The 25,823-nt window shown below is 48.3% G+C and overlaps 1 protein-coding gene across 1 annotated transcript in view; it reads right to left on the reverse strand.

Moving 5' to 3' along the window:
• Positions 1-669: 669 nt before the first annotated feature.
• RTN4R (reticulon 4 receptor) overlaps positions 670-25,823 on the reverse strand; it is a 143,797-nt gene continuing 118,643 nt past the window's right edge. The window contains exon 2 of the mRNA XM_073312445.2: positions 670-2,732. Coding sequence (XP_073168546.1) covers positions 1,303-2,732 — 1,430 coding nt within the window. The 3' untranslated portion in view covers positions 670-1,302. The remainder of the gene's footprint in view (positions 2,733-25,823) is intronic.

Genomic DNA, 25,823 nt, shown 5'->3' on the forward strand with positions numbered 1-25,823 from the left:
TATCCCCATTGTACAGATGGGAAAGTGAGCTGCAGGGCTAATGAAGTGAATTCCACCAGACCTCCTGGGCAGGCCACCCAGATCTCCTTGATACCTAGCCATTGCTTGGCCACAAGGCCATGTTTATTGCCTAGCAACAGCCTGTCTGGGGCTATGTTTCCTGGTTGACACACCCAAATGTGAACACAGCATTGCTCTGGAAACACTTCCCGAGTATTAGCAGGCAGATTCCTTAATCACAGGGTTGGATTCAGTAATTTGTACAGGCCTAAAGAAAAATGCACCTTGTGACTCCTGTGAGCACTCAGGATTGCTTAGTCACCATTCCTACACCAAAGAGTTTGGAACATTTGGCTTGGAGGGGGCTGGGTTAATATTTTCAGCTATTCTGAGCATCTTGAAATATGCATGAGATGTTGGGGGAAGCTGTAGGACAGGTGGGAAGGGAAGCTGGAGCATTAGCTCAGCATGTTTAATTCAAGGAAATCCTTTGTTGATGCCAATTAAAGACTGCATAATGGTGCAAAGTACATCTCATTTATTGACTTCACATTAGATATTGGACGCTACCTCCCAGGCCTGAGAGTTAAATGGGAAGATCTGAGCCCCTTTTATTTTCCAAGCTTTTCAGTTAACCAGCATGCTTCACCTCTTGTGGATGACGACAGCTTAGGAAAAAGAAATCTTTATTTTATATTTTTTGTATACTTGTACACAAGTAAAATAAAATGCATATCTATATATACTGCAATCTCAGTGAAGGAAAAGGCAGCATTCTTCAACAAATGCTGCCCATAAACATGGCATGACGGAAATGAACACAGTAAAACTGCAATATTCATAAACATAGGAGTAAAGTAGCATCAAATGCATCACCTCTGCAAATGGGAACTTGCAATGCCGTTCAGTATGAGTTCAAGTTACAAACAAATTTTAAACATTCTTTCAGGAGCATTTTCTTACATACTCTTTTGTTTTGTTGTGTGTGTGTGTGTGTGTGTGTGTGTGTGTGTGTGTGTGTGTGTGTGCGCGCGCCCATCGGCTTTAGCAAAAGCTACTATGTGAGTAAGTGCAAAGACCAAAAGGTATAATGACTCACAGGTTTCAGGACAAATAAATTATGTACATCTTGGTTTTGTCTTTTTTTTTTTTTTTTTTTTTTTATAATAAAGGCATCCAGTTAACTTTTGTGTAACAAAGCTTTCTCGGGGTGTATAGCAGTTTGCTTCACTCTTGCAACATTTATGGAGGTCAGCAAAATTCTGGTGTTAATGTGTCATTGACCAAGGGAAAGAGTTGCTTTTAGCAGAGCAACAGTAAGCTCCACACCAAGAGGGGAAGCAAAAGACTCAGGCTTGAATGTAATGTGGAGCTGTTTCCTTGCTGGGTGAGGCGGCACTGGGCCTTCGACTTGTTTTTTTTAGAGCACCCCTGCCTCTTTTTGGTTGGGACTGTGGAGGGTTGAATGGGAGCTAGGAATTCTGGTTTCAACTTGGTCAATGGAGGGTCTACAACGCTGGGGAAGGTCCCAAAAGGGGAGTCGTTTATCTGCTTGTTGCTCCCATTTTTGGAAGGGTCCGTTTCGATGTACTTTATTTTGGACATGTTCTCCTTATCTTTGAAAGGGTTGTTGGGGGACGGCCGGCTGCTGTGTGAAGATGGACCTGCCTTACCCTTGGCTTCATAAATAAAGGATTTATCAGTTTCCGGTTGGCAGCACTTCTGGGAGCCGTCCCGGGAATTTAGTGGGGAGTCGGTGGTTGGCAGTTTGCCAGATCTGGTCTTAGTACTAAAAACACTTGTTCTTATCTGATTGAAAGAGTCGACACATCCTTCCAAGTCGCTGCTCTGCAGTCTTTTGAGGTCTCTCCCTGCCAAGTTAGCGGGCAGATGGCACTCCAGCTCTGATGAAGATCCTTTAAACTGTTTAAACCAATTCCAGAGGGACTGAGCCTGACAGTCACAGATCCACTGGTTGCCATTTAAACGAAGGTATTGGAGGGACACTAAGGGAGCCATTGTTTCTCCAGGGAGCACCGTCAAGTTGTTATTGAACAGATACAAGGTCATCACTTTCCCAAGGTCATGAAAAGACCTGCGGTGAACCAGGCTGACTCTGTTCTGGTGCAACAGGAGCCGATCCAGGTTGATCAGCCCACGAAAGACATTCTCTGATAAGCTCTTAATTTTATTACCATGCAAAAACAGATAGGTGAGATTTGCAAGATCTAGGAAAGTGTCATCCAGCAGGTTCTGCAGGTTATTATCCTGAAGGTAGAGATGCTGCAAGGAGAACAACCCTCGGAAAAGCCCTGTGGATAGCTCCAGGAGCCCACAGCGATCCAGGTGTAAGGTGTGAAGGTGAATGAGACCCTGGAAAGTGGTGGGATTGATGAACTTCAAGTTCACATTGTCACTGAGGTCTAATTCCTCTAGTTTGTCAAGCCCATAAAATGCCCTGGACTCGATGAGGCTGATGTTGTTGGAATGGATCCAAAGGATAGTCATGTTGCGGCAGGAACTGAAGCTGGTGGACCTCACCAGGGTTATCTTGTTGTTGTGCAGGAAGATGCGTTGGGTCTGAATGGGGATCTCAGTGGGGATTACTGTCAGTCCCTGCTGCTGACAGCTTATTGTGATCTTGGGTTCACTGTAGCATACACACGCCCCAGGGCAAGATTCCACTTCCAACTGGATGTTCAAGCAAAGCACCAAAATCAGCAGTTTGCTTCCTAAAGGACAACAAAAATAGAAAGTAAATTAGAGTCAGTTACAGGAGAGCATTTTTCTCTGCAACTCATGTATTAGGCTGAAATTCACCTTTGCAAGTGCATTGCATTAACCACGTGGTATTCGCAAGCAGCGTGTGCCAGGCAGCCAAACAATTACAATAAAGAATTAAAACTCTTCTGCCACTCAACACAATAGTTAAAATCAATGTACGCGTGGAGAGAGAGTCTGAATACTGCATCAGTCTTTCACATTTGGGAGGCCTCAGAGTTAGGCCACAAGTGGAAATTAGTGTTCATATCATTTCTGCATAGTGTGGTATTGCATTGTGTGTTGTGACGATCAGGAAGTGGAGGGAGGTTCTGGATAAATGTCCTAACACAGAGACAGTCCCTACCCCAAAGTAGTAAATAGCCTTACTCCCTTGGGGCATTTCTTTCCATGGCAGAATCACTGCCCCATTAAGCACTATTCAACACTAGGACCAGGTCTACGCTACAGCCCTATATCGGTATAACGACGACGCTCAAGAGGGTGACAAATCCACACCCCTGAGTGATGTAGTTACACTAACCTAACTCCCGTGTAGACAGTGTTATATTGGTGGGATAGCACTATGCTGGCTGCATTGCTGTACATGAAGACAAGCCCTCTGCTCAAGAGTGGCCCAGGGCTGGGATGGCAGAGGGTGCAGTAGGCAGGCATGGGTTGCATTGTGCCGGTGTTACCCTTTTAGTTCCTCTTAGTCTGGCACACCACAAGCCATGCTGCACCCTCTGTTATCCCAGCCCTCCCCCAGCCCCCCCAAGCAGGTACATGAACGTACAGAAATGTGAACTAGCATCTCTTCTTGTGCCTTTCCATCAGCTGTCTCTCTGCACTAACCCCTTTGTTCTGCAGGAAATGATTGCATCCGACTCTCAGAAGAACTGACAAGCCAAGCATGTTTATAGAGAGACACTAGGGCATTGGGCTTCATTTCTGCCTCTTCTAATACTGACCATTTTGCAGCCAAGTGCTGTGTGATCTCATACCTTGGCCTTCCCTTTTCTCCAAGAAAGTCCATGGAGTACCTCTGAAAGAGCAGCGGGGTATGGCTTATTTTTGCCAGTGGGTGACACTGTGCTGGGGGGAGGTTGTGCCCAGCCAGATTCAAGGACCCCTGAGAGTTTGCATCACAGGAGAAAAGGAGTACTTGTGGCACCTTAGAGACTAACCAATTTATTTGAGCATAAGCTTTTGTGAGCTACAGCTCACTTCATTGGACGAAAGCTTATGCTCAAATAAATTGGTTAGTCTCTAAGGTGCCACAAGTACTCCTTTTCTTTTTGCGAATACAGACTAACACGGCTGTTACTCTGAAACCCATTACAGGAGAATCTTTCATTTGTGCTTTGCATGCAATGAGTGTGAAATGGCAACACATTTGCATGCTGAATCTCAGCCCCACTCCTTCCCAGAGCCCAGCCCCACAAGGTGCTGGGGCCCAGACCCTCAAATGGGAGTTACATGCCTAAATACCTTTGAGGATCTGGGCTTGTGTGCTTTCAACTCTCACTGAAACTGGTGAGAGCTGAGAGCAGTCAGCTCTCACAGGGCCCAGCCCCAAATACGCATTAGCAAAAAACTCACAATGCAAGCTGGGTGACTTTTGAGGTGCATGCATGATCAGATTAATCTTTCATGAGCCCTGGCACCTGGACCGTGGCCCCTCCTTTGCCCCCCCCAAAGCCTGTCTCCTGCTTGGCATCTTCCCCACAAGGCCCTGCCTTGCCACTTGCACAGAGGGAGGGAGCAGAGAGGAGCAAGCAGGGGGTGAGAGGGTGGAGAGGAGCAAGAGATGGGCAGGGCCTCAGGGGGAAGGGGCCAAGTGGGGGCAGGGCCTTAGGGCAGAGCACAAGTGGAGGGGGGAAGGGGCAGTGCCATGGTCCGGCACCAGGGCCCTTTCTGAGTGTGGGGCCGGCACCATGGCGCCATTTTAAACCTGGTACCGGGTGCATGCCTGGTAGTGAAACGAGGCACACTACAGGCAACAGATCCAGTGAGTTCTCCTCTCTCCGTAACCCAGAAACCCACAGGGAGACATTGCAGTGCACCACCGCTCACAGCAAAAGATGCATCTTACCCTGGGCCCATTACACTAGCGAGAACTACAGGCTGAGACTAGCCTGAGGAACCGGGGAAGGCATTTTTAACAGGGCCCTCCTAGTAATTCGCTGCCATGGAATGAGGGTGGTCCCTCTAACTAATCTGCTGAGCCATGATCTAAAAGCAGCACATGCCCCTTTGTGAAATGCCCCGTGCCATTTGGGCCACGTGATCGTGTTCCTTTCTGTGTCACGTGTCTCCTTTCCAGCTCATCACAGCATCTGGAGCGAAGGGACAAAGAGCATCTTTCTATGTTCGTTTCTAGGGCAGGTTTGGTCTTTGTGACGAAACCGGAAATGTTGGTCATGCATTTTAATGCCTCTTTATAGCTAAATTTAAAGTAGTAGCTTGAGAGTAGAGATCAGAGAGTCGGGCAGACCAAGACACTGACACAAAACTGGACAAATTAGCAAGACACAGAGAGAGTCCTGGTAGTTCCAGCCAACATATGTGCAGTGGAATCAAAACACCGCTCTCGAATGGCGGAATGCATTTCACAGGCAAGCCTGAAAGCTGATACTGTATCTAATGCAATCTCCTCATCTCTGAGTCTAAGTAGCAACTTCAAACTCAGATGATAAGAGCATAAATCATATGGAAATTCCACCAAACTGTTTACTGAAGCAACGACAAAGGTATCAAAGTGGCTGAGGGGGAAGAGTCTCTTTCACGTGATAAAAGGCTGGAAACCAAGACACATGCTTTACTCCTGTCATAAGAATTCACTCGGCACAGCTAATAAATCGGTAGCTGATCCAATATTCCCACACAGACATGAGATTCCTATACATCATATTTCACTTGGGAGATGACACCGACCCAGCACATTGGGATAATATGAGTCTGATATTATTATCTGCTGTGCCTCCCTGGAAGGTTGCATGTTGAGCTCAGTATTATGACACATTCTGGCTGGCTTGTCATGTTTTGACACATCCTTTCCCATTGTATGGAGTAAAGTAACACAAGGCAACTGAAGTCTCCTGCCGGGGAGGTGTCACACCAGGAGGAGCCTCCTGGGAAATTAAAACAATCCCGGCATCTCTCTGGCCAGCACGATTCCTCTCCCGCTAAGAAAGAAAAATTGCAGGAAAGGACATATGTTTTTCTGGAGGTTTCTTCAGCATCGTGATTCATAGCATCAGGGGGTCAGGGATGGCGCTCGAGTGGTGGAATTCAGTCAGCACCACAACAGCATCCGCTCCATTGTAACACAGTATCCAGCTATACGTATTGCCTGGGAAATCAGGGCTGCTTCCAGCTCTTCCTCACCGGCATTTACAATAGTGCAGGGCCTAAAACCTACCTGGGAGCAAATCGAACGTCTCCCTGGATGCATCACAGGTGCCCTGCCAGTATGGGAGGGAGGCACAATGTAACCAATGCAGACGGCAGAATTTAGACAGGGGACGGGACGGGAATGCTTGTGAATATACCCCTCCTCCTGCGCACAAGGGATCGGGATGGCATGTCAATATACGCCCCGCCCCCCCGCATCCCCATCCCCATCCTCAGAGCTATATCACCTGCTTTCAGTACTGTCCATTCAGGTGTTTTGTACCGTTGTGCAGTGAGGGCCCCGCAGGTCCCTGGTGGTGGACACAGCTGCTGGCTGTCTGCCCTGGCCTAGCCCCAATCTCTTGGCCTACGGAGCCAGAGGCGTGGCAGTGTTTCTTCCCAGCCCACAGGAGCAGAAGGAAGGTGACAGGTCTTGCTTCTGCTGCTGGCAGCCTGTCAGTGGCTCTGATTCCTGGCTGCTAGAGAAGCAGCAGACGGGAAGTAATTCCAGGCGGCACAAGCCTCTCTGCTGCTCTGGCTTTTAATTAGTGAGCTCGGTGCTAGCAAGTGGCTCAGATAAGCTCATTTGACCACAGACAGCTCCTGTCAATGGTCTCCCAAGCCTTTTCTCGCTTCCAATTTGTTTCCCTTTGTTGGGCTGGGCCCTGTGCTCACAGGGCTCATTGACACTTAGCTGCGCCGGTCACCAGGAGCCTGACCGTCTTCCCCAGCCATCAGAGAGGGACCCAGGATAGGCTGCTGAGGTCCACGCCAGTGCTGCAGCCCCCAGCAATGGAAGAGTTCAGCGTAGGGCTGCCAATTTTGGTTGGCCGTATTCCTGGAGGCTTTGTCCCATGACATCATCTTTAATTAAAGATTCAGCTTTAATTCCTGGAGACTCCAGGACAGCCCTGGAGGGCTGGCAACCCTGGTTCAGTGGGGCAGGGGCACTCACTCTCCTCCCAGCCCCCACTCTGAGGGAAGAGCAGCTATGTCAGTCCTTGAACGTGCACTGCACTTGCCACCCCAGCCCAGGTCCCAGGGACGATCCACCCCAGGAAGACCAGGAGCTCCCCTAAGATGCGCCTTTGTCTCTGCATGTCATCCCCTCTGCCCCCGCTGCCATGGCATTTCCTCTGGAAAAAACAGCCCCCTCCCAGTGTCCCAGCCTATGGGCGGGGCTTTGACTGGGAGCTGGAACATGGAGCCGGGATCTGTTTAAAAGACATGTGCATGTTTTTGATTGTGTGTGGGTAGTAGGTGTGTGGGGATTTGTGGGTGATTGTGGGTGGACGACATGTGTAGGAAGCGTGTGGATGTTTGTCTCTGCCACCATTTGTGATCTGATCACACGCCTCGCAATATTTGATTTCTTCCTTAAAGCCCCAGCTCTTGGACTGAGGTGAGATCTTGTGTTTCCACTAAAAAAAAGTAAGTTTAAAAAAAAAGTTTCTAGCCCTTTTGGCTGAGAAGAAAACTAGGGAAACATGGCCCCTAGATGCTCAGAAGGCAAATCGACAGAACGGGGATTATTTAGTTTTAAATCTTATGATTTTTGGAACCTGACTCATTATTTTTGAAAGCTGGGGCCGGACAATGCAGCTGTGTGCAAGTGTGTAGGCTAGTGTGTTTCCAGGTGTATGTCATGTGGGGTGTGTGTTTCTGAATGTACCTGTGCATGATAGTATGTAAGAGGTATGTGTGTTTTTCTGTGTGTAGGATAGAGCGTTTGTGTTTGCGCATTTGTCAGTGTGCATGTGTGTGTAGTAGGTGGGCGTGTTTGTGAGTGTGTGTTGGCAAGTGTGCTATGTTTAGTAGTAGCAGTAGTATTTGTACTGAGGTAGCCCCTTGGAGCACAGTCATGACCTAGGCCCCACTGTGTCGGGCACTGTACAAACAGAATAGAAAGACAGTCGCTGCCCCAAGGAGCTAACAGTCTAAGGGTATGTCTACACTACGGAATTAGGTCGAATTTATAGAAGTCGGTTTTTTAGAAATTGGTTTTATATAGTCGAGTGTGTGTGTCCCCACAGAAAATGCTCTAAGTGCATTAAGTGCATTCACTCGGCGGAGCGCTTCCACAGTACCGAGGCTAGAGTCGACTTCTGGAGCATTGCACTGTGGGTAGCTATCCCACAGTTCCCGCAGTCTCCGCTGCCCATTGGAATTCTGGGTTGAGATCCCAATGCCTGATGGGGCTAAAACATTGTCGCGGGTGATTCTGGGTACATATTGTCAGGCCCCCATTCCCTCCCTCCCTCCCTCCGTGAAAGCAAGGGCAGACAATCATTTCGCGCCTTTTTTCCTGAGTTACCTGTGCAGACGCCATACCACGGCAAGCATGGAGCCTGCTCAGGTAACCGTCACCCTATGTCTTCTGGGTGCTGGCAGACGTGGTACTGCATTGCTACACAGCAGCATCAACCCCTTGCCTTGTGGCAGCAGACGGTACAGTATGACTGGTAGCCGTCATCGTTTTGTCTGAGGTGCTCCTGGCCACGTTGGCCAGGAGCGCCTGGGCAGACATGGGCGCAGGGACTAAATTTGGAGTGACTTGACCAGGTCATTCTCTTTAGTCCTGCAGTCAGTCCTATTGAACTGTCTTATGGTGAGCAGGCAGGCGATACGGATTGCTAGCAGTCCTATTGCATCATCTTCTGCCGGGCAGCCATGAGATGTGGATGGCATGCAGTCCTTCTGCACCGTCTGCTGCCAGCCAAAGATGTAAAAGATAGATGGAGTGGATCAAAACAAGAAATAGACCAGATTTGTTTTGTACTCATTTGTTTCCCCCCCTTCCCCCGTCTAGGGGACTCATTCCTCTAGGTCACACTGCAGTCACTCACAGAGAAGGTGCAGCGAGGTAAATCTAGCCATGTATCAATCAGAGGCCAGACTAACCTCCTTGTTCCAATAAGAACAATAACTTAGGTGCACCATTTCTTATTGGAACCCTCCGTGAAGTCCTGCCTGAAATACTCCTTGATGTAAAGCCACTCCCTTTGTTGATTTTAGCTCCCTGAAGCCAACCCTGTAAGCCATGTCATCAGTCGCCCCTCCCTCCGTCAGAGCAACGGCAGACAATCATTCCAAGCCTTTTTTCTGTGCGAACGCCATACCAAGGCAAGCATAGAGGCCGCTCAACTCACTTTGGCAATTAGGAGCACATTAAACACCACACGCATTATCCAGCAGTATATACAGCACCAGAACCTGGCAGAGCGATATCGGGCGAGGAGGCGACGTCAGCGCGGTCGCGTGAGTGATCAGGACATGGACACAGATTTCTCTGAAAGCGTGGGCCCTGCCAATGCATGCATCATGGTGCTAATGGGGCAGGTTCATGCTGTGGAATGCCGATTCTGGGCTCGGGAAACAAGCACAGACTGGTGGGACCGCATAGTGTTGCAGGTCTGGGATGATTTCCAGTGGCTGCGAAACTTTCACATGCGTAAGGGCACTTTCATGGAACTTTGTGACTTGCTTTCCCCTCCCCTGAAGCGCATGAATACCAAGATCAGAGCAGCCCTTACAGTTGAGAAGCAAGTGGCGATAGCCCTGTGGAAGCTTGCAACGCCAGATAGCTACCGGTCAATTGGGAATCAATTTGGAGTGGGCAAATCTACTATGGGGGCTGCTGTGATGCAGGTAGCCCATGCAATCAAAGATCTGCTGATATCAAGGGTAGTGACCCTGGGAAATGTGCAGATCATAGTGGATGGCTTTGCTGCAATGGGATTCCCTAACTGTGGTGGGGCCATAGACGGAAGCCATATTCCTATTTTGGCACCGGAGCACCAAGCCGGCGAGTACATAAACCGCAAGGGATACTTTTCAATAGTGCTGCAAGCTCTGGTGGATCGCAAGGGACGTTTCACCAACATCAATGTGGGATGGCAGGGAAAGGTACATAACGCTTGCATCTTCAGGAACTCTGGTCTGTTTCAAAAGCTGCAGGAAGGGACTTTATTCCCAGACCAGAAAATAACTGTTGGGGATGTTGAAATGCCTATATGTATCCTTGGGGACCCAGCCTACCCCTTAATGCCATGGCTCATGAAGCCGTACACAGGCAGCCTGGACAATAGTCAGGAGCTGTTCAACTACAGGCTGAGCAAGTGCAGAATGGTAGTAGAATGTGCATTTGGACGTTTAAAGGCGCGCTGGCGCAGTTTACTGACTCGCTTAGACCTCAGCGAAACCAATATTCCCACTGTTATTACTGCTTGCTGTGTGCTCCACAATATCTGTGAGAGTAAGGGGGAGACGTTTATGGTGGGGTGGGAGGTTGAGGCAAATCACCTGGCTGCTGGTTACGCGCAGCCAGACACCAGGGCGGTTAGAAGAGCACAGGAGGGCGCGGTACGCATCAGAGAAGCTTTGAAAACCAGTTTCATGACTGGCCAGGCTATGGTGTGAAAGTTCTGTTTGTTTCTCCTTGATGAAACCCCCTGCCCCTTGGTTCACTCTACTTCCCTGTAAGCTAACCACCCTCCCCTCCTCCCTTCGATCACCGCTTGCAGAGGCAATAAAGTCATTGTTGCTTCACATTCATGCATTCTTTATTCATTCATCACACAAATAGGGAGACGACTACCAAGGAAGCCCAGGAGGGGTGGTGGAGGAGGGAAGGAAAATGCCACACAGCACTTTAAAAGTTTACAACTTTAAAATTTATTGAATGCCAGCCTTCTTTTTTTTTGGGCAATCCTCTGTGGTGGAGTGGCTGCTTGGCCGGAGGCCCCCCCACCGTGTTCTTGGGCGTCTGGGTGAGGAGGCTATGGAACTTGGGGAGGAGGGCGGTTGGTTACACAGGGGCTGTAGTGGCAGTCTGTGCTCCAGCTGCCTTTGCTGCAGCTCAGCCATACACTGGAGCATACTGGTTTGATCCTCCAGCAGCCTCAGCATTGAATCCTGCCTCCTCTCATCACGCTGCCAGCACATTTGAGCTTCAGCCCTGTCTTCAGCCCGCCACTTACTCTCTTCAGCCCGCCACATCTCCTCCCGGTCATTTTGTGCTTTCCTGCACTCAGACATTATTTGCCTCCACGCATTCATCTGTGCTCTGTCAGTGTGGGAGGACAGCATGAGCTCAGAGAACATTTCATCACGAGTGCATTTTTTTTTCTTTCTAAACTTCACTAGCCTCTGGGAAGGAGAAGATCCTGTGATCATTGAAACACATGCAGCTGGTGGAGGAAAAAAAAAAAGGGACAGCGGTATTTAAAAAGACACATTTTATAAAACAGTGGCTACAGTCCTTCAGGGTAAACCTTGCTGTTAACATTACATACATAGCACGAGTGCTTTCGTTACCAGGTCGCATTTTGCCTCCCCCCACCACATGGCTACCCCCTCAACCCTCACCCCTCCCTGTGGCTAACAGCGGGGAACATTTCTGTTCAGCCGCAGGCAAACAGCTCAGCAGGAACGGGCTCCTCTGAATGTCCCCTGAAGAAAAGCACCCTATTTCAACCAGGAGACCATGAATGATATCTCACTCTCCTGAGGATAACACAGAGAGATAAAGAACGGATGTTGTTTGAACGCCAGCAAACATACACTGCAATGCTTTGTTGTACAATGATTCCCGAGTACGTGTTACTGGCCTGGAGTGGTAAAGTGTCCTACCATGAAGGACGCAATAAGGCTGCCCTCCCCAGAAACCTTTTTCAAAGGCTTTGGGAGTACATCCAGGAGAGCCGCGAATGCCAGGGAAAATTAATCCTTTCACATGCTTGCTTTTAAACCACGCTTTTAAAAGGTACACTCATTGGAGGTCCCTTCTCCGCCTGCCGGGTAAAGGAGGCAGCCTAGGGTGGGTTTGGGGGGTACTGGCTCCAGGTCCAGGGTGAGAAACAGTTCCTGGCTGTCGGGAAAACCGGTTTCTCCACTTGCTTGCTGTGAGCTATCTACAGCCTCATCATCATCATCATCATCATCTTCTTCGTCCCCAAAACCTGCTTCCATTTTGCTTCCATCTCCATTGAAGGAGTCAAACAACACGGCTGGGGTAGTGGTGGCTGAACCCCCTAAAATGGCATGCAGCTCATCATAGAAGCGGCATGTTTGGGGCTCTGACCTGGAGTGGCCGTTCACCCCTCTGGTTTTCTGGTAGGCTTGCCTCAGCTCCTTAATTTTCACACGGCACTGCTTCGGATCCCTGTTATGGCCTCTGTCCTTCATGCCCTGGGAGATTTTGACAAAGGTTTTGGCATTTCGAAAACTAGTAGCACGGATTCCTCTCCCCATACAGCGATCAGATCCCGTACCTCCCGTTCGGTCCATGCTGGAGCTCTTTTGCGATTCTGGGACTCCATCATGGTCACCTGTGCTGATGAGCTCTGCATGGTCACCTGCAGCTTGCCACGCTGGCCAAACAGGAAATGAGATTCAAAAGTTCGCGGTTCTTTTCCTGTCTACCTGGCCAGTGCATCTGAGTTGAGAGTGCTGTCCAGAGCGGTCACAATGGAGCACTCTGGGATAGCTCCCGGAGGCCAATACCGTCAAATTGTGTCCACAGTACCCCAAATTCGACCCAGCAAGGCCGATTTAAGCGCTAATCCACTTGTCAGGGGTGGAATACGGAAATCGATTTTAAGAGCCCTTTAAGTCGAAATAAAGGGCTTCATCGTGTGGGTGGGTGCAGGTTTACATCGATTTAATGCTGCTAAATTCGACCTAAAGTCCTAGTGTAGACCAGGGCTAAAACAAGAGGTGGATACAGACAGACAGGGGAACACAAGGAAACAATGGAAATTGCTCAGCATGATGGGCAGTGGTCTCTGCACACCAGGGGCCTAACCTTTGACAAGTCTGTTGCAGGCATCACAGCAAAAGCAAGTGTTAAGGAGGGACAGTGAGGTAGCTTTGGGGATCTTTGTGGGGAGCTCCTCCCAAACATGAGTGGCCGCCGGAGAGAAAGCATGTAGATGCTTCTTTGAAAATGCAGCAAGTGGGTGATGGAGACTAACATCTCTGACTGTTTGGAGGTGGGAGTCAACATCTGGACAGCGAATGACAGGGAGGTGGGGATGGGCTGTGAAGGGCAATCAAAGTAGAGATAGGCAGCATATATTTGATGCAACAGAGAGGAGGGAGCTGACACGGCCAAAGCAATAAACTAGGAGACCGCAGCAATGTCCTGAATGGGCGTGAGTCAGGCAAGACGGCATTGGTCGAGAACAGAGAGGAGGACGGTGCAGTAATGGAGGGGTGAGATGACGAGCGTTTGGATGAGGATTTTAGCAGTGGGGATGGACAGAATCTCACAACTGTTCTGCAGCAAGAACAGGCAAGATTTAGACATATCCTGGATGGGAGGCGCTAGACAGAGGTCGGTGTCGAAGATGACACCCAGGCTACCAGCCTGAGTAACAGGCAGGATGGTAGCACTTCCGAAGAGGCTGAGAAAGGAGGGAATGGGGAGGATTTGGGGGGGATTTTAAGAGCTTTTTCAGACAGTGTGTGTGGGTGTGTACTAGGGGTGTGTGCGTAGGTGGACAGTGTGTGTGCATGTGTTTCCGTTTGTATATATGTATGGCCTCCGCCATCTGCCTTTCCTTCTTTCCCTCCCTGTCCCTCCCTCCATCTTCCTCTCCTCCTTCTTTTTCTCTCATCTCCTCCCTGCCCTGCTTTCTAGTTTCCCCACCTTGGGAGCTGACAGATAATGGAGACCCAGCCTGGGGAAACAATAGCCGTGTCTTTGTGGCCTGGACAGCATGTTGTATTCTGTCCATCACCATTCACACCCTGCTGCCTCTGATTACCCCGAGCAAAAGCAGAGAAGAAAGAATCAGAGCTTCAAAGCTCAGCCTGTATGAACAAAGCACAGATACAGCAGGGATGTCACATATACCAGCCAGGACAGTGGCCTGCAACCTCTCAAACCTATGAACAAGGTTAATTGAGCCTGAATAAAGGGGCCCAATCATGGGAAGGGCTGAGCATCTGCAACTCTTGGAGGCCCCAATGGGAGTGGTTGGTGCTCGGAATCCCTTAGGATTGAGCCCCTTAGGTGATGTTAGTTGCTGAGAGAACAAGTGCTTGGGGGATTTTACTTCTGTGAGTTAAAAGGAGGCCTGGTGTCATAGCCTGCTCATAGGGTTGCCAACTTTGTAATATTTAAAAACCGGATACTCCAGCAGGAGTGCCAGAACCTCCCCTGCAGCCCCACCCCTTCCCCCAAGGACCCGCCCCTGCCCTGCCTCTTCTCCTGAGGCCACACCCCAATTTGCTCCTCTTCTCCCCTTCCTGCATTTGGTCGCTGCTTTTTCCCCACTCCCCGGCCTGACACAGGTAGAAGGCAGCCCCAGTTGAGTAGGGGCTGGCACAGGTGACGGCTCGGCACCTCCCCATCTCCCCCACCCATGCTAACTGGACTTTGGGTGTCCGGTCAGTAGATCTGACTGAATACGGTCAAGTCCCCTTTTCAATAGGACTTTCTGATTGAAAACCAGACACCTGCCCATGCCCCAGACCGGAGCAAGGCCTTGGCTGTGTGTCTGTTAACCAGCGCATTCCCTTCTCTGTATGCAGAGGGCCCGCAACCCTGCAGGACACTGCCGGCTACACCACTCTGGGAGTCGGAGTCCACAGGGTGGACCCTGCCAGCACCCAGCTGAGAGGTCACTGGTGGGGCATGGCCCCTGATGTTGCCACCTGAACAAGAGAAGGCAGGTAACCAAAGGGATGGGCCTGGGGAGGAAGAGCAGGGGCCCAGCTATGGCGGTGCCTGACTGACACATTTAGAACTCATTTTCCCAGATTTCTGCATTGCAAGCCCAGCTGTGGGTTCCAGTTCACCACAGGGCCCCATATCCGTCCAGTCTAATGGCCCTGGATTCCATCCCACAGATTGGGAGAAAGGAGACAGCAGACTCCTCCACACACCCAGCATGCTCCCCAGCTGCTACAGAAGGATCAACCACTGCACTTCAACACAGAGCCCCAGCCAAAGCCCCACTTCCAGACCAGGCACACCACCTCTACCGCTGTTTCAATCGCCACCCATCCCTGTGGAGGTAAAGACCCTCAGGGTGAGATTGATTTCCAGCTGCAGAAGAGACTATTCCCTTCTCCCTTCCAGATCATGATTAAAATTTTACTGGTTTAAAACACAGTTCCAGTCAAAAGCAAAAGATAAAAAGAAAACTCAGCACCTGGCACCTTCACTCCTTCCAAGAGCTTGGCTTGGAGTTTTGCATTTGTTCCTCCTAAGCTTTCTTTAAAGCCAGAAACCTCCTCCAGTCAAACTGCAGCACTTCCCCTTTGTCTTCTTACAAGTGTTATGACTCATGGAACTGGGAAGCAATTAAAGTGGGTCCATTAGCTGCCTTTCTGCTAGTCCCAGGTGCGATTGCATTGTCAAACACAGCAATTAGAAAGAAAAGGCTCCTGGGGCCTCTAATAGACACTTTGCAAACTTTCTAAGATGCCAAAGCAAAATGCAATTTTCTGTAGTTTGCAAAGCCAGAACCTTTCCCTCCTGCTTTCCTCTTGTCTCTATTGATTTGGAGATATTATAATGCAGCTTTACTATAGCGGAGGGTCAATAATCATTTGAATTCACTCCTGGGTGGACATAAAGGGGCTACTTTATAATACAAAACCTTTTGCTGATGCAAACAGCACTTTACTTTTGTTTATAGCATATGGCGTGAGGAGAGTGACTTAATTCCCAGCTTTCAGAGTAACAGCCGTGTTAGTCTGTATTCGCAAAAAGAAAAGGAGTACTTGTGGCACCTTAGAGACTAACCAATTTATTAGAGCATAAGCTTTCGTGAGCTACAGCTCACTTCCTCAGATGCATATCGTGGAAACTGCAGCAGGCTTTATATATACACAGAGAATATGAAACAATACCTCCTCCCACCCCACTGTCCTGCTGGTAATAGCTTATCTAAAGTGATCATCAGGTGGGCCATTTCCAGCACAAATCCAGGTTTTCTCACCCTCCACCCCCCCACACAAATTCACTCTCCTGCTGGTGATAGCCCATCCAAAGTGACAGCTCTTTACACAATGTGCATGACAATCAAGTTGGGCTATTTCCTGCACAAATCCAGGTTTTCTCACATCCCCCCCACCCCCAAACTTGTGTGTGTATGGGGGTGGGGGGGCTGTGAGAAAACCTGGATTTGTGCAGGAAATAGCCCAACTTGATTGTCATGCACATTGTGTAAAGAGTTGTCACTTTGGATGGGCTATCACCAGCAGGAGAGTGAATTTGTGTGGGGGGGTGGAGGGTGAGAAAACCTGGATTTGTGCTGGAAATGGCCCACCTGATGATCACTTTAGATAAGCTATTACCAGCAGGACAGTGGGGTGGGAGGAGGTATTGTTTCATATTCTCTGTGTATATATAAAGCCTGCTGCAGTTTCCACGATATGCATCTGAGGAAGTGAGCTGTAGCTCACGAAAGCTTATGCTCTAATAAATTGGTTAGTCTCTAAGGTGCCACAAGTACTCCTTTTCTTTAATTCCCAGCTGTAAATTGCTATTGTTTGAAATTCACCCTATGGCTTTTAAGCCCATTTTGCAAAGTAATGTCAGTTTATCCCCTATTTTTGACTGAGGCGGAAGGATTTTGAGGGGAGCAGGGATTATGTGTTTTAGGTTGAATATGTGCTGGTAGGTTAATGGGGTACAAGTTGGGGCGGGGAGGGGCTAGTCTCATGCTAGTAATTACACTGCCCAGAAATTACATCCACATGGAGTGGGGAACAGTACCATATAACCTGATAGGAGCATTCGGGGAGAATCAACCTTATTACCACACCCCCATGGGGGAGAAGCATCCCCCATGACTGCTAATGGGAACCATGCACCCCCAGCTGGTGGGAAGAGAACAGATCCAATTTGTGTCTAGGGTACTTATAACCCCATATTAGCTACACACTTAAGTGCTACATACTGAGCCAACCCTTTGAGCTCCATCTCTATCAACCTTCAGGGCTGCATGTGTGTAGAGAGCCGGTACAATTTAGCTTAACAAAGAGGGGTGGCCTGATTGCAGCCTATAAGTATCTACATGGGGAACAAATATTTAATAATGAGCTCTAACCCAATCCAGTGGCTGGAAGCTAAAGTTAGAGAAAGTCAGACTGAAAATAAGATGTACATTTTTAACTGAGAGAGTAATTAACAACTGGAGCAATTTAATTTGCCAAGGGTTGTGGTGGATTCCCCATTGCTAACAATTTTTAAATCAAGATGGGAAGCGTTTCTAAAAGCTGTGCTCTAGGAATTATTTTGGGGCAAGTCTCTGGCCTGCGTGATCTAGGAGGTCAGACTAGATAATCACAGTGGTCCCCGCTGACCTTAGAATCTATGAATGGGACCTTGGTGGTACCATAATATACATTAATAAAGAAGACATACTTGAAAACTATGTTAAAAGAATGTTATTTGGTTTGCAAAGTCAAGCACTGAAACGTTAGGAAATGCCAGTCCATCAGCGCAACCTTAATTCTGTCTCCTTGTACATCTACCTTGTGCACTGAATGAGGCGTGATCCTGTGGAAAAAATAATAGATGATCATGTAATTAAAGATTGGTCCACAATGTATATGCGCAAGACGAATAGGCAACTGTAAAGCTGGCATTTCCTTCCTTTTGAGTGCTCAACTTTGCAACCTCAATAACATTCTTTTAAGTTTTATATTTGGTATTTAATATCTTAGGGGGGGTATTTTTAAGGAAAAAAGGTAAACACAAGTTCTATGGTGTGCAACCAGGGTGGATAAAAATCAATGATTTAAAAAAAATTAAATTCAAAATCTGTTGTTTTATTTAAGTTAGATTGTTTAAAATTTAAATTAAATACATTTTTTCTTTTAAAATAAACCTATTTAAATAAAATTAAAATTATGACAACATACATGAGGACTTAAACTTACCATAAACGTTAAAATAATTTAAATTAAATGAAGAATAATAATATTCAAGCGGCATACGTTTGCTGCCAAAGTTTTAAATAAAGTCAAAGCACTGAACTGGTGGAAGTTGCTGGCTAAGAGTATGTTGAAGGGATAAACCAGCATTCAACAGCAGTAGCTTCTTCTGCAGGTGTAGAGGGAATATTTTCTCCATTTCAGTTTATTCAGTTAGTTCAGTTCAATGACTAGTTCATTCAAAGTTAAGAAACTGATTGAGAGTTAGGAAAGCTTGTTTGCCTCTTCCAGTCTATAAATAAAATCTAAGTGTGACAGCATGAGATTCACTAGTTCTACAATTTCAACGGACACATGGTGACCAGAAACAATCAGTTCAATGCACTAACTATAGATCACATTTCCTGTGTTTCATATATCAGTTAGGTTTCAATGCAAAACATGTTTTGATAAACTTTCTTTTTTTATGTATCCAGCACATTTAAGGTAGATTTATTTAGCTAATAAAAACAATTTTAAAATGCTGTGTTCGTGCATTTTTAATTGAATTCCAAATTCCATCCAAATGCAGCTGGACACAAATCAAAGTAAAGCATTAATCATCACCTTGTAAATAAGAAATGCAACATTCCCCACTTTCCAACATAATAACAATGTAAAAATGAAGAATCTGAATAAATGTATGTTAAGCAATGTAATTGCTTAAATAAACGGTTAGCAAAAAGAAGTATCAAATTATACCAGCAATACGAATCAACCTTTCCTTAAGATAATTAACTGTAAAAATACAAAACAAGGTTTAAATTGATTCTTTAAAGCAAAATTTCTTACTTCTACCCCCCATCATGAAATGTTAGCAGGGTTTGAACCCGAAACCTTCAACATAGACTACTACAACTTGAGCTAAGTGATTAGCTAATAGTAGTAAACAGCTGTTATCTCAGAGGGGAATCACAGCTTGCTGGGGCCATGTGTTAGTTCTGCTAGGAATTACCCAGGCTGGCTCTATTTCCCCCTAACTACTCCAATGACCCTCAGGAGTTCCTAGTACTTTGACAGTAGTGGCAGTCCAGACTTGGAATGCTTTTGTTTAGTTATTATGTTGGTAGGCTGTAAGCATTTCCCTAAGGAAATGGTGATTTTTTAACAGCTGATATTTCAGTAAATCTGAAAGGAATTTTATGGGGATCAAAAAAGGCCGTTCTCTAGCCTGAGGGCTTTTCCCCTAACAAATTTCAAAAGCCTTCTGCAAACCATGGAAAAGTGAAAGCTTCTCTAAGAAAAGGTTGAAGGAATCTTTCCATTATGAAAAGTGTCAGGCAACTTAATGTCACTAGGGCTCAGCTCCCCCCTATGAGGATAACAACAACACCACCAGTTCAGCTCATATTTCCCTATTCTGGGCAGGGAATGAGAAAGCCACATTCTGTGGCTATGGAATTTGCTGTAGAAAACCACCTCTTCTTCCCAAAGAATCATGCTCCAGAATCTCAGCTTTCCTTCACACAAAAATGTTCCCAGATCTCAGCTGCACAGAAAACCTTAAAATGTGATCAATGCAGTAACATCTTCCTGAGTCTGGAGACAGCCTGAAACAATAGCTCTCAGTGGCACGAACCACCCTATTTAGCTTTAAGAGTTAAAGGGTCATTACAAAACTGGGCCTCGCGCATGGTTGTGCAATTGGGAGAAAAGGGAGCCAGGAGCCTCTCTCCTTTCTTACATCCCCCTCACAGGGCTCAGTACGTCCTTATGCTTAGCAAAAGCAAGTAGGCAACATAGTGCTGTGGTAGCACAATACCTCCAGGAGCTCATGCTGTATCATTCTGCCTGGAGTGTCCTAGAGCTCTCATTCAGGCCTTCAGTGTGAGGTCACTGCTACAGTGTGTCACTGTCCTGCATAGAAACAAACTGTTTAGGTCCTGAATGACCAGTATCTAAAGTAGTGCAGGGAGTGGGAGAAACTCCACTACCCTAGAGAAGCACCGTGTTTGCCCTGTGCCAAGACAATGACAGTTAACAATAATCATCTCCTCCAAAACACTCTCATACAAAGTGCTCTACAGCCTGAATCCACAATTCTAGAATCCCTAGGGATACATATCCCAAATCAGCCACTTCTGGAACCCAGCAGTGATCCCGCATCAACAACATGGCCCAGCAAGGAGTGTCCCATGAAGATTAATGTTTCCATGACACTGCAGGTGGAGCATAGGAAGAGAGAATGGAATCACTGAGCTGGGATCTGGCCCAGATATGAGAGTTAACAGGTCCTTTGCTCTTGCATACAACACAGTGGATTATCCTGAATTATCACAAGAAGCTAGGATCCTGGCCCTTCCCGCAGCGCAGTCGCCCCGTGCTCCAGGATGCTCACTGGCTCAGCACGGCCCCGGAGTGATGAGTCCCACCAGCTGAACCCCCACTGCAAACCCTGAAGCACAAGAACCACCTAGCATCACTCTGGGGGGACTGAGTCTGAAAACAGGCACGTTTCCAATGGCCAGAGCCGCTTCTTGCAGACGCAGATCACACTGCATGTCTCCTATTACTGGGCTTGGCAGAACTCCATTTTTTAATTTTGTATAATTTTGACAGATAACGTCAATGTTTATTTTTAAACAATTTTTTTTCCATTCCTGAAGACTGAAATTTTCACAGTTGAGCAAAATTATGAGTTTTAAGCATTTTCTTTTATTTTTATCTATTTAGATTTTCACACTCGTGGGAAATGATGGGGGGGTCAGACGGAAATTATTTAATGACCATGGACATTGAGATTCACAGAGTTAAGGCTTTATAACCATTAAAACACAATTTGTCCACATCACTCGCTAAACTATACAGAGTAAATATCCCTTAACTCAAACTCTGACTTCTCAAGCAGCATTTTTCTTACTCTGCCCATCGATACATTTTTATTGTTAACAATGGAAATATATTTGCTGGTTTGTGTGGGCAATCTCGAGTTGTTTCTAAAATTACATTTGACCCCTTAGAGACCTGGGTTCTATGACCTCCATGGACTTGCTGTCTGACGGCTGGTACCTTATCATAGGGACAGAGGTTTTTAAAGGCACCCAAAGATGCAACTAGGCATCTAGTGGGGTTTACAAAGCACCTGACCTTCTGGGCACGTTTGAAAATCCCACTAGGGTTGCAAGGGACCTCAGGAGGTCATCTAGTCCAACCCCCTGCTCAAAGCAGGACCAATCCCCAACTAAATCATCCCAGCCAGGGCTTTGTCAAGCCTGACCTTAAAAACCTCTAAGGAAGGAGATTCCACCACCTCCCTAGGTAACCCATTCCAGTGCTTCACCACCCTCCTAGTGAAAAAGTTTTTCCTAATATCCAACCTAAACCTCCCCCACTGCAACTTGCAATTACTCCTTGTTCTGTCATCTGCTACCACTAAGAATAGTCTAGATCCATCCTTTTTGGAACCCACTTTCAGGTAGCTGAAAGCAGCTATCAAATCCCCCCTCATTCTTTTCTTCTGCAGACTAAATAATCCCAGTTCCCTCAGCCTCTTCTCATAAGTCATGTGCTCCAGCCCTCATTTTTGTTGCCCTCTGCTGGACTCTTTCCAATTTTTCCACATCCTTCTTGTAGTGTGGGGCCCAAAACTGGACACAGTACTCCAGATGAGGCCTCACCAATGCCGAATAGAGGGGAATGATCACGTCCTTCGATCTGCTGGCAATGCTCCTACTTACACAGCCCAAAATGCTGTTAGCCTTCTTGGCAACAAGGGCACACTGTTGACTCATATCCACCTTCCCGTCCACTGTAACTCCAAGGTCCTTTTCTGCAGAACTGCTGCCGAGCCATTCAGTCCCTAGTCTGTAGCGGTGCATGGGATTCTTCTGTCCTAAGTGCAGGACTCTGCACTTGTCCCTTGTTGAACCTCATCAGATTTCTTTTGGCCCAATCCTCTAATTTGTCTAGGCCCCTCTGTATCCTATCCCTACCCTCCAGCGTATCTACCTCTCCTCCTAGTTTAGTGTCATCTGCAAACTTGCTGAGGGTGCAATCCACGCCATCCTCCAGATCATTAATGAAGATATTGAACAAAACCAGCCTCAGGACCGATCCTTGGGGCACTCCGCTTGATACAGGCTGTCAACTAGATATGGAGCTATTGATCACTACTTGCTGAGCCCGACAATCTAGCCAGCTTTCTATCCACCTTATAGTCCATTCATCCAGCCCATACTTCTTTAACTTGCTGGCAAGAATGCTGTGGGAGACCGTGTCAAAAGCTTTGCTAAAGTCAAGGAACAACACGTCCACCGCTTTCCCCTCATCCACAGAGCCAGTGATCTCATCATAGAAGGCAATCAGGTTGGTCAGGCATGACTTGCCCTTGGTGAATCCAAGCTGACTGTTCCTGATCACTTTCCTCTCCTTGAAGTACTTCAGAATACCTTTGAAAATCTGGCCTTTAGTCTTTGTGTGCCTCAGTGTCCCATCTGTACAATGGGGATAACAGCCCTGCTCTTCCTCAGAGGGGCTGCAAGGAGAAATCGGTTAGACACTGTGAGTTGCTCAGATACTAGTGTGATGGGGTCACATAAGTACCACAGGTAGAGTGGGAACTTCTCTGTACCACCGCTAGCCCTTCCCCTGGCTTTGTCTCCTTCTTTTCACCTGTCCTCCTCCCATGGGCGGCAAGTGGAGCCCACCTTTGGGGAGGCTAGCCCCCGGCTGTGCCCCTTCCACCCGCATCCTCCCCATGGCCGGAGCCCCAAGGTCCCCTGCCTCCCCCACAGCCAGAGCCACAAGTCCTCCCTGCCCAGAGAAGCCCGGAGTGCCCCCACCCCTTGGCTGCAGGAGCCCAGGGCCTGCCAAAGCCCAAACCTCCCCCACCCCCACCCACCTGCCTGGAGGAACCCCAGACTAACTGCAGCATGGAGCAACCCCCCACCAGCAGCCCGGAGTGCCCCCCACCCCCTCGGATGGAGGAGCCCCGGGCTGGCCGAAGCCTCACCGTGCCTCCCTTCCCCTCCCCGGACCCAACCCACCCAGGGGAAAAGCATCTGTTAGAAGACACTTTTGATATGCCACGTGCAGGTTCTGGGGTGGCTGAGGAGGTGGTATGTCCATCCTCAGCCGCCCCACAACCTGCATGGGGCATAATAAAGCAAAAACGTCAGCACCAAACCCCGCAACCGGAGGTCCAGCAGCCACGGCAGCACCGGGGGAAGCAGAGACTCCCCTGACCTATTATATCTGCCTTCCAGGACCCCTCCCATCTCCCTCTTCTTTGAGTGTAACTTTGGCTCAGAGGACTTGGCTGTATTTCTTCTGAGTCCCCTGCTTCTTTTGTCAACATTCCCCCCTCTCTGTCCCCACAGAGGGATTCCTGTTTTACAGGCTCATCTAAGGACTTCCAGATCCTTAATTTAATTACCAGCCCTTTCTTATCTGAATCACCCTGCCTCTGTTTGCAGACAAAATGCTGACTCCCTGCCCCAGGGCACAAGCTGGGACCAGCAGCTCTCCTCTGATGAACTCACCTTCTACTACTCAGGCTGCAGGGCAGTTAAGAGCTCTGCCTGTGGTTAGGGTTAGGACATGCGCCCCAGCAGAGATCCTGAATGAAACTTGGGGGGTGGGTCGGCAGGAGCCCCACTCTTGCCCCCACTAAATGGCGCCCCTGGGAAGGGAGCCACAAATATATCTGACCTCAGCACCCTGGTTTGTAAAAGTGCATCTAAAGCTGGACAGGCTGCAGCACCAACCTATGGGGCTGGAGGTGGCTCACTTGCCTAGTAACCCAGGGCAGCAAGGGCAAGCACACGACGGGCAGGCGGGAAAGAGCTGCTCACCCTAGGCCCAGGTGGCAAAGCCAAGCTCTGGGAGATGGTGGAGCCGTGGTACGAGCAGCGTGGCCAACTCTGGTGGTTCCATCGCGATGCTTGTGATTTCGGGGAGGCGTTTCCCTGTCTCATGAAAACATGAGGAAAGGTGCCAACTCGCAAATTGTCCCTTATAAAATGGCCACCAGGTCTTCAATGGAGCTGAAGCCGGCAGATGGTGGCCATTTCCCTACAATCTATCTGCACGGGGAAGGGAGGCTGCCCTTAATATAGTTGGCCGACGCCCGCCACCGTTCTCAGTGAGACTGAAGCCAGGGCCACAGGCAACATGGCTGCCAGTTTATGGGTCAGGGGCTGGGCAGGACACAGGGACTGTGGGGCAGCAGAGACACTGCAACAGGGATTGGAGAGTTGGGGGAGTAGGAAACTGGGGGAGCAAAAGGAGGCAGATTTAGGGGGTCTCAGGAGGGCAGGGGGAGGGAGGGGGTTCGGAGTGGGGGACGTAGGAGAGGAGAGGGAAGCAAGTGGAGGAAGGCCGGGAGGCACGACAGGGGAGGGGGAGTGGAGGGAGGCCCAGAGCAGGGGGAGGCAGGCAAGGAGTGGGGTGGGGGCATGCTGCTCAGTCTGAGATAAAGAAGGGCGGGGGGGGGGGGGGAGTCAAGGAAGTGTTGCTTAAAAGGTTAAACCATCCCATATAGTTTTTATGGTGACATCGCTTATCTGAATGACTGATGCAAGTTTAAAGTATCAGTAACACACCCACCCGTAACAGGAATAGAAGTTCTGTGTGCAAGTGTGACTCATGATGCATTAATTAGGTCAGTGATTCTCAAACTACCATCCAGCCCTTCTTTTGTCACAGGAAATAGACGAGGAGGGGCGAGAATCAGGCCAGTGCGAGGAAATGGATAGCGGCTGCCCTTTCTCAGGGGCAAGCAGGAGGCTAACTGGAGTCTCCATCCAAGCAGTCAGGGAGAGAGGCTGTGTGCATTCAAGGTTGACTTTTCAGCCTGACGCTCTCGCATGTGCACTGGCAGAGGATAGAGGGGCATTAACAAGTCAAAAGACCAACTACAACAGGATTTTTTGGTAATTTCATGATTTGGGGCTGGTGGGGGGTCTGACTCATGATTTGTGAGCTAGGGGAAGGTGGAGTCACAGGATATCTCTCAAAGCACTCCTGGTTTCACCATCCACCAGAGAATCCAGCCCCATCCACCAGAGAGAATCCCAAGGAGAAGGAAATCAGCCCAGCAGCTTCCTTCCCCAGTAAGCCTGTGTCTTCCCCATCATCGTTTTTCCCACAATGCCCTGCCATCGCTCCCTGTGCCCTCACAGCTGTTCATTCCCCAGCTCCCCAGTATACATTCCATGATGCGCAGGGTATGTTCTCTTATTCCCAGCTAAAAACCAGGGCTGAGTGCTAATACGCGTGTAAATCTGAATGCTGCTGCCCCTTATCGGATGTCAGCATTGTCTCCTATGCAATTTCAGCATTCGACACACTTGACTGTGCTATGCAGCTCCCTCATCCTCTCTCGCCAGATATGAAACGAGACATCCACAACTCTGTAAACGTATTTCCCTAAGATGTGCAGACTCTGTGAAGCCAAACTAAACATGAATACAATGGGATGCTAATAATACACCTTCCTGCTCGCATGGAAACCAGCAAGATAGCACTGGGGAAAAGCTTCCAATCCCCAGCCGATACAAGGCTCTAGACTGATGAAGCCCTGCAGAATATACTGTATGGAAGGAACAATTAATTGAGTCCTATATTTTAAGGCCAGAAGAGACCATTATGATCATCTAATCTGACCTATATAACACAGGGCAAAGAATATGCTTTTCATAGAATATCAGGGTTGAAAGGGACCTCAGGAGGTCATCTAGTCCAACCCCCTGCTCAAAGCAGGACCAATCCCCAATTTTTGCCCCAGATCCCTA

Source organism: Lepidochelys kempii, chromosome 15 (assembly GCF_965140285.1).
Source record: "Lepidochelys kempii isolate rLepKem1 chromosome 15, rLepKem1.hap1, whole genome shotgun sequence".
Classification (NCBI taxonomy): Eukaryota; Metazoa; Chordata; order Testudines; family Cheloniidae; genus Lepidochelys; species Lepidochelys kempii.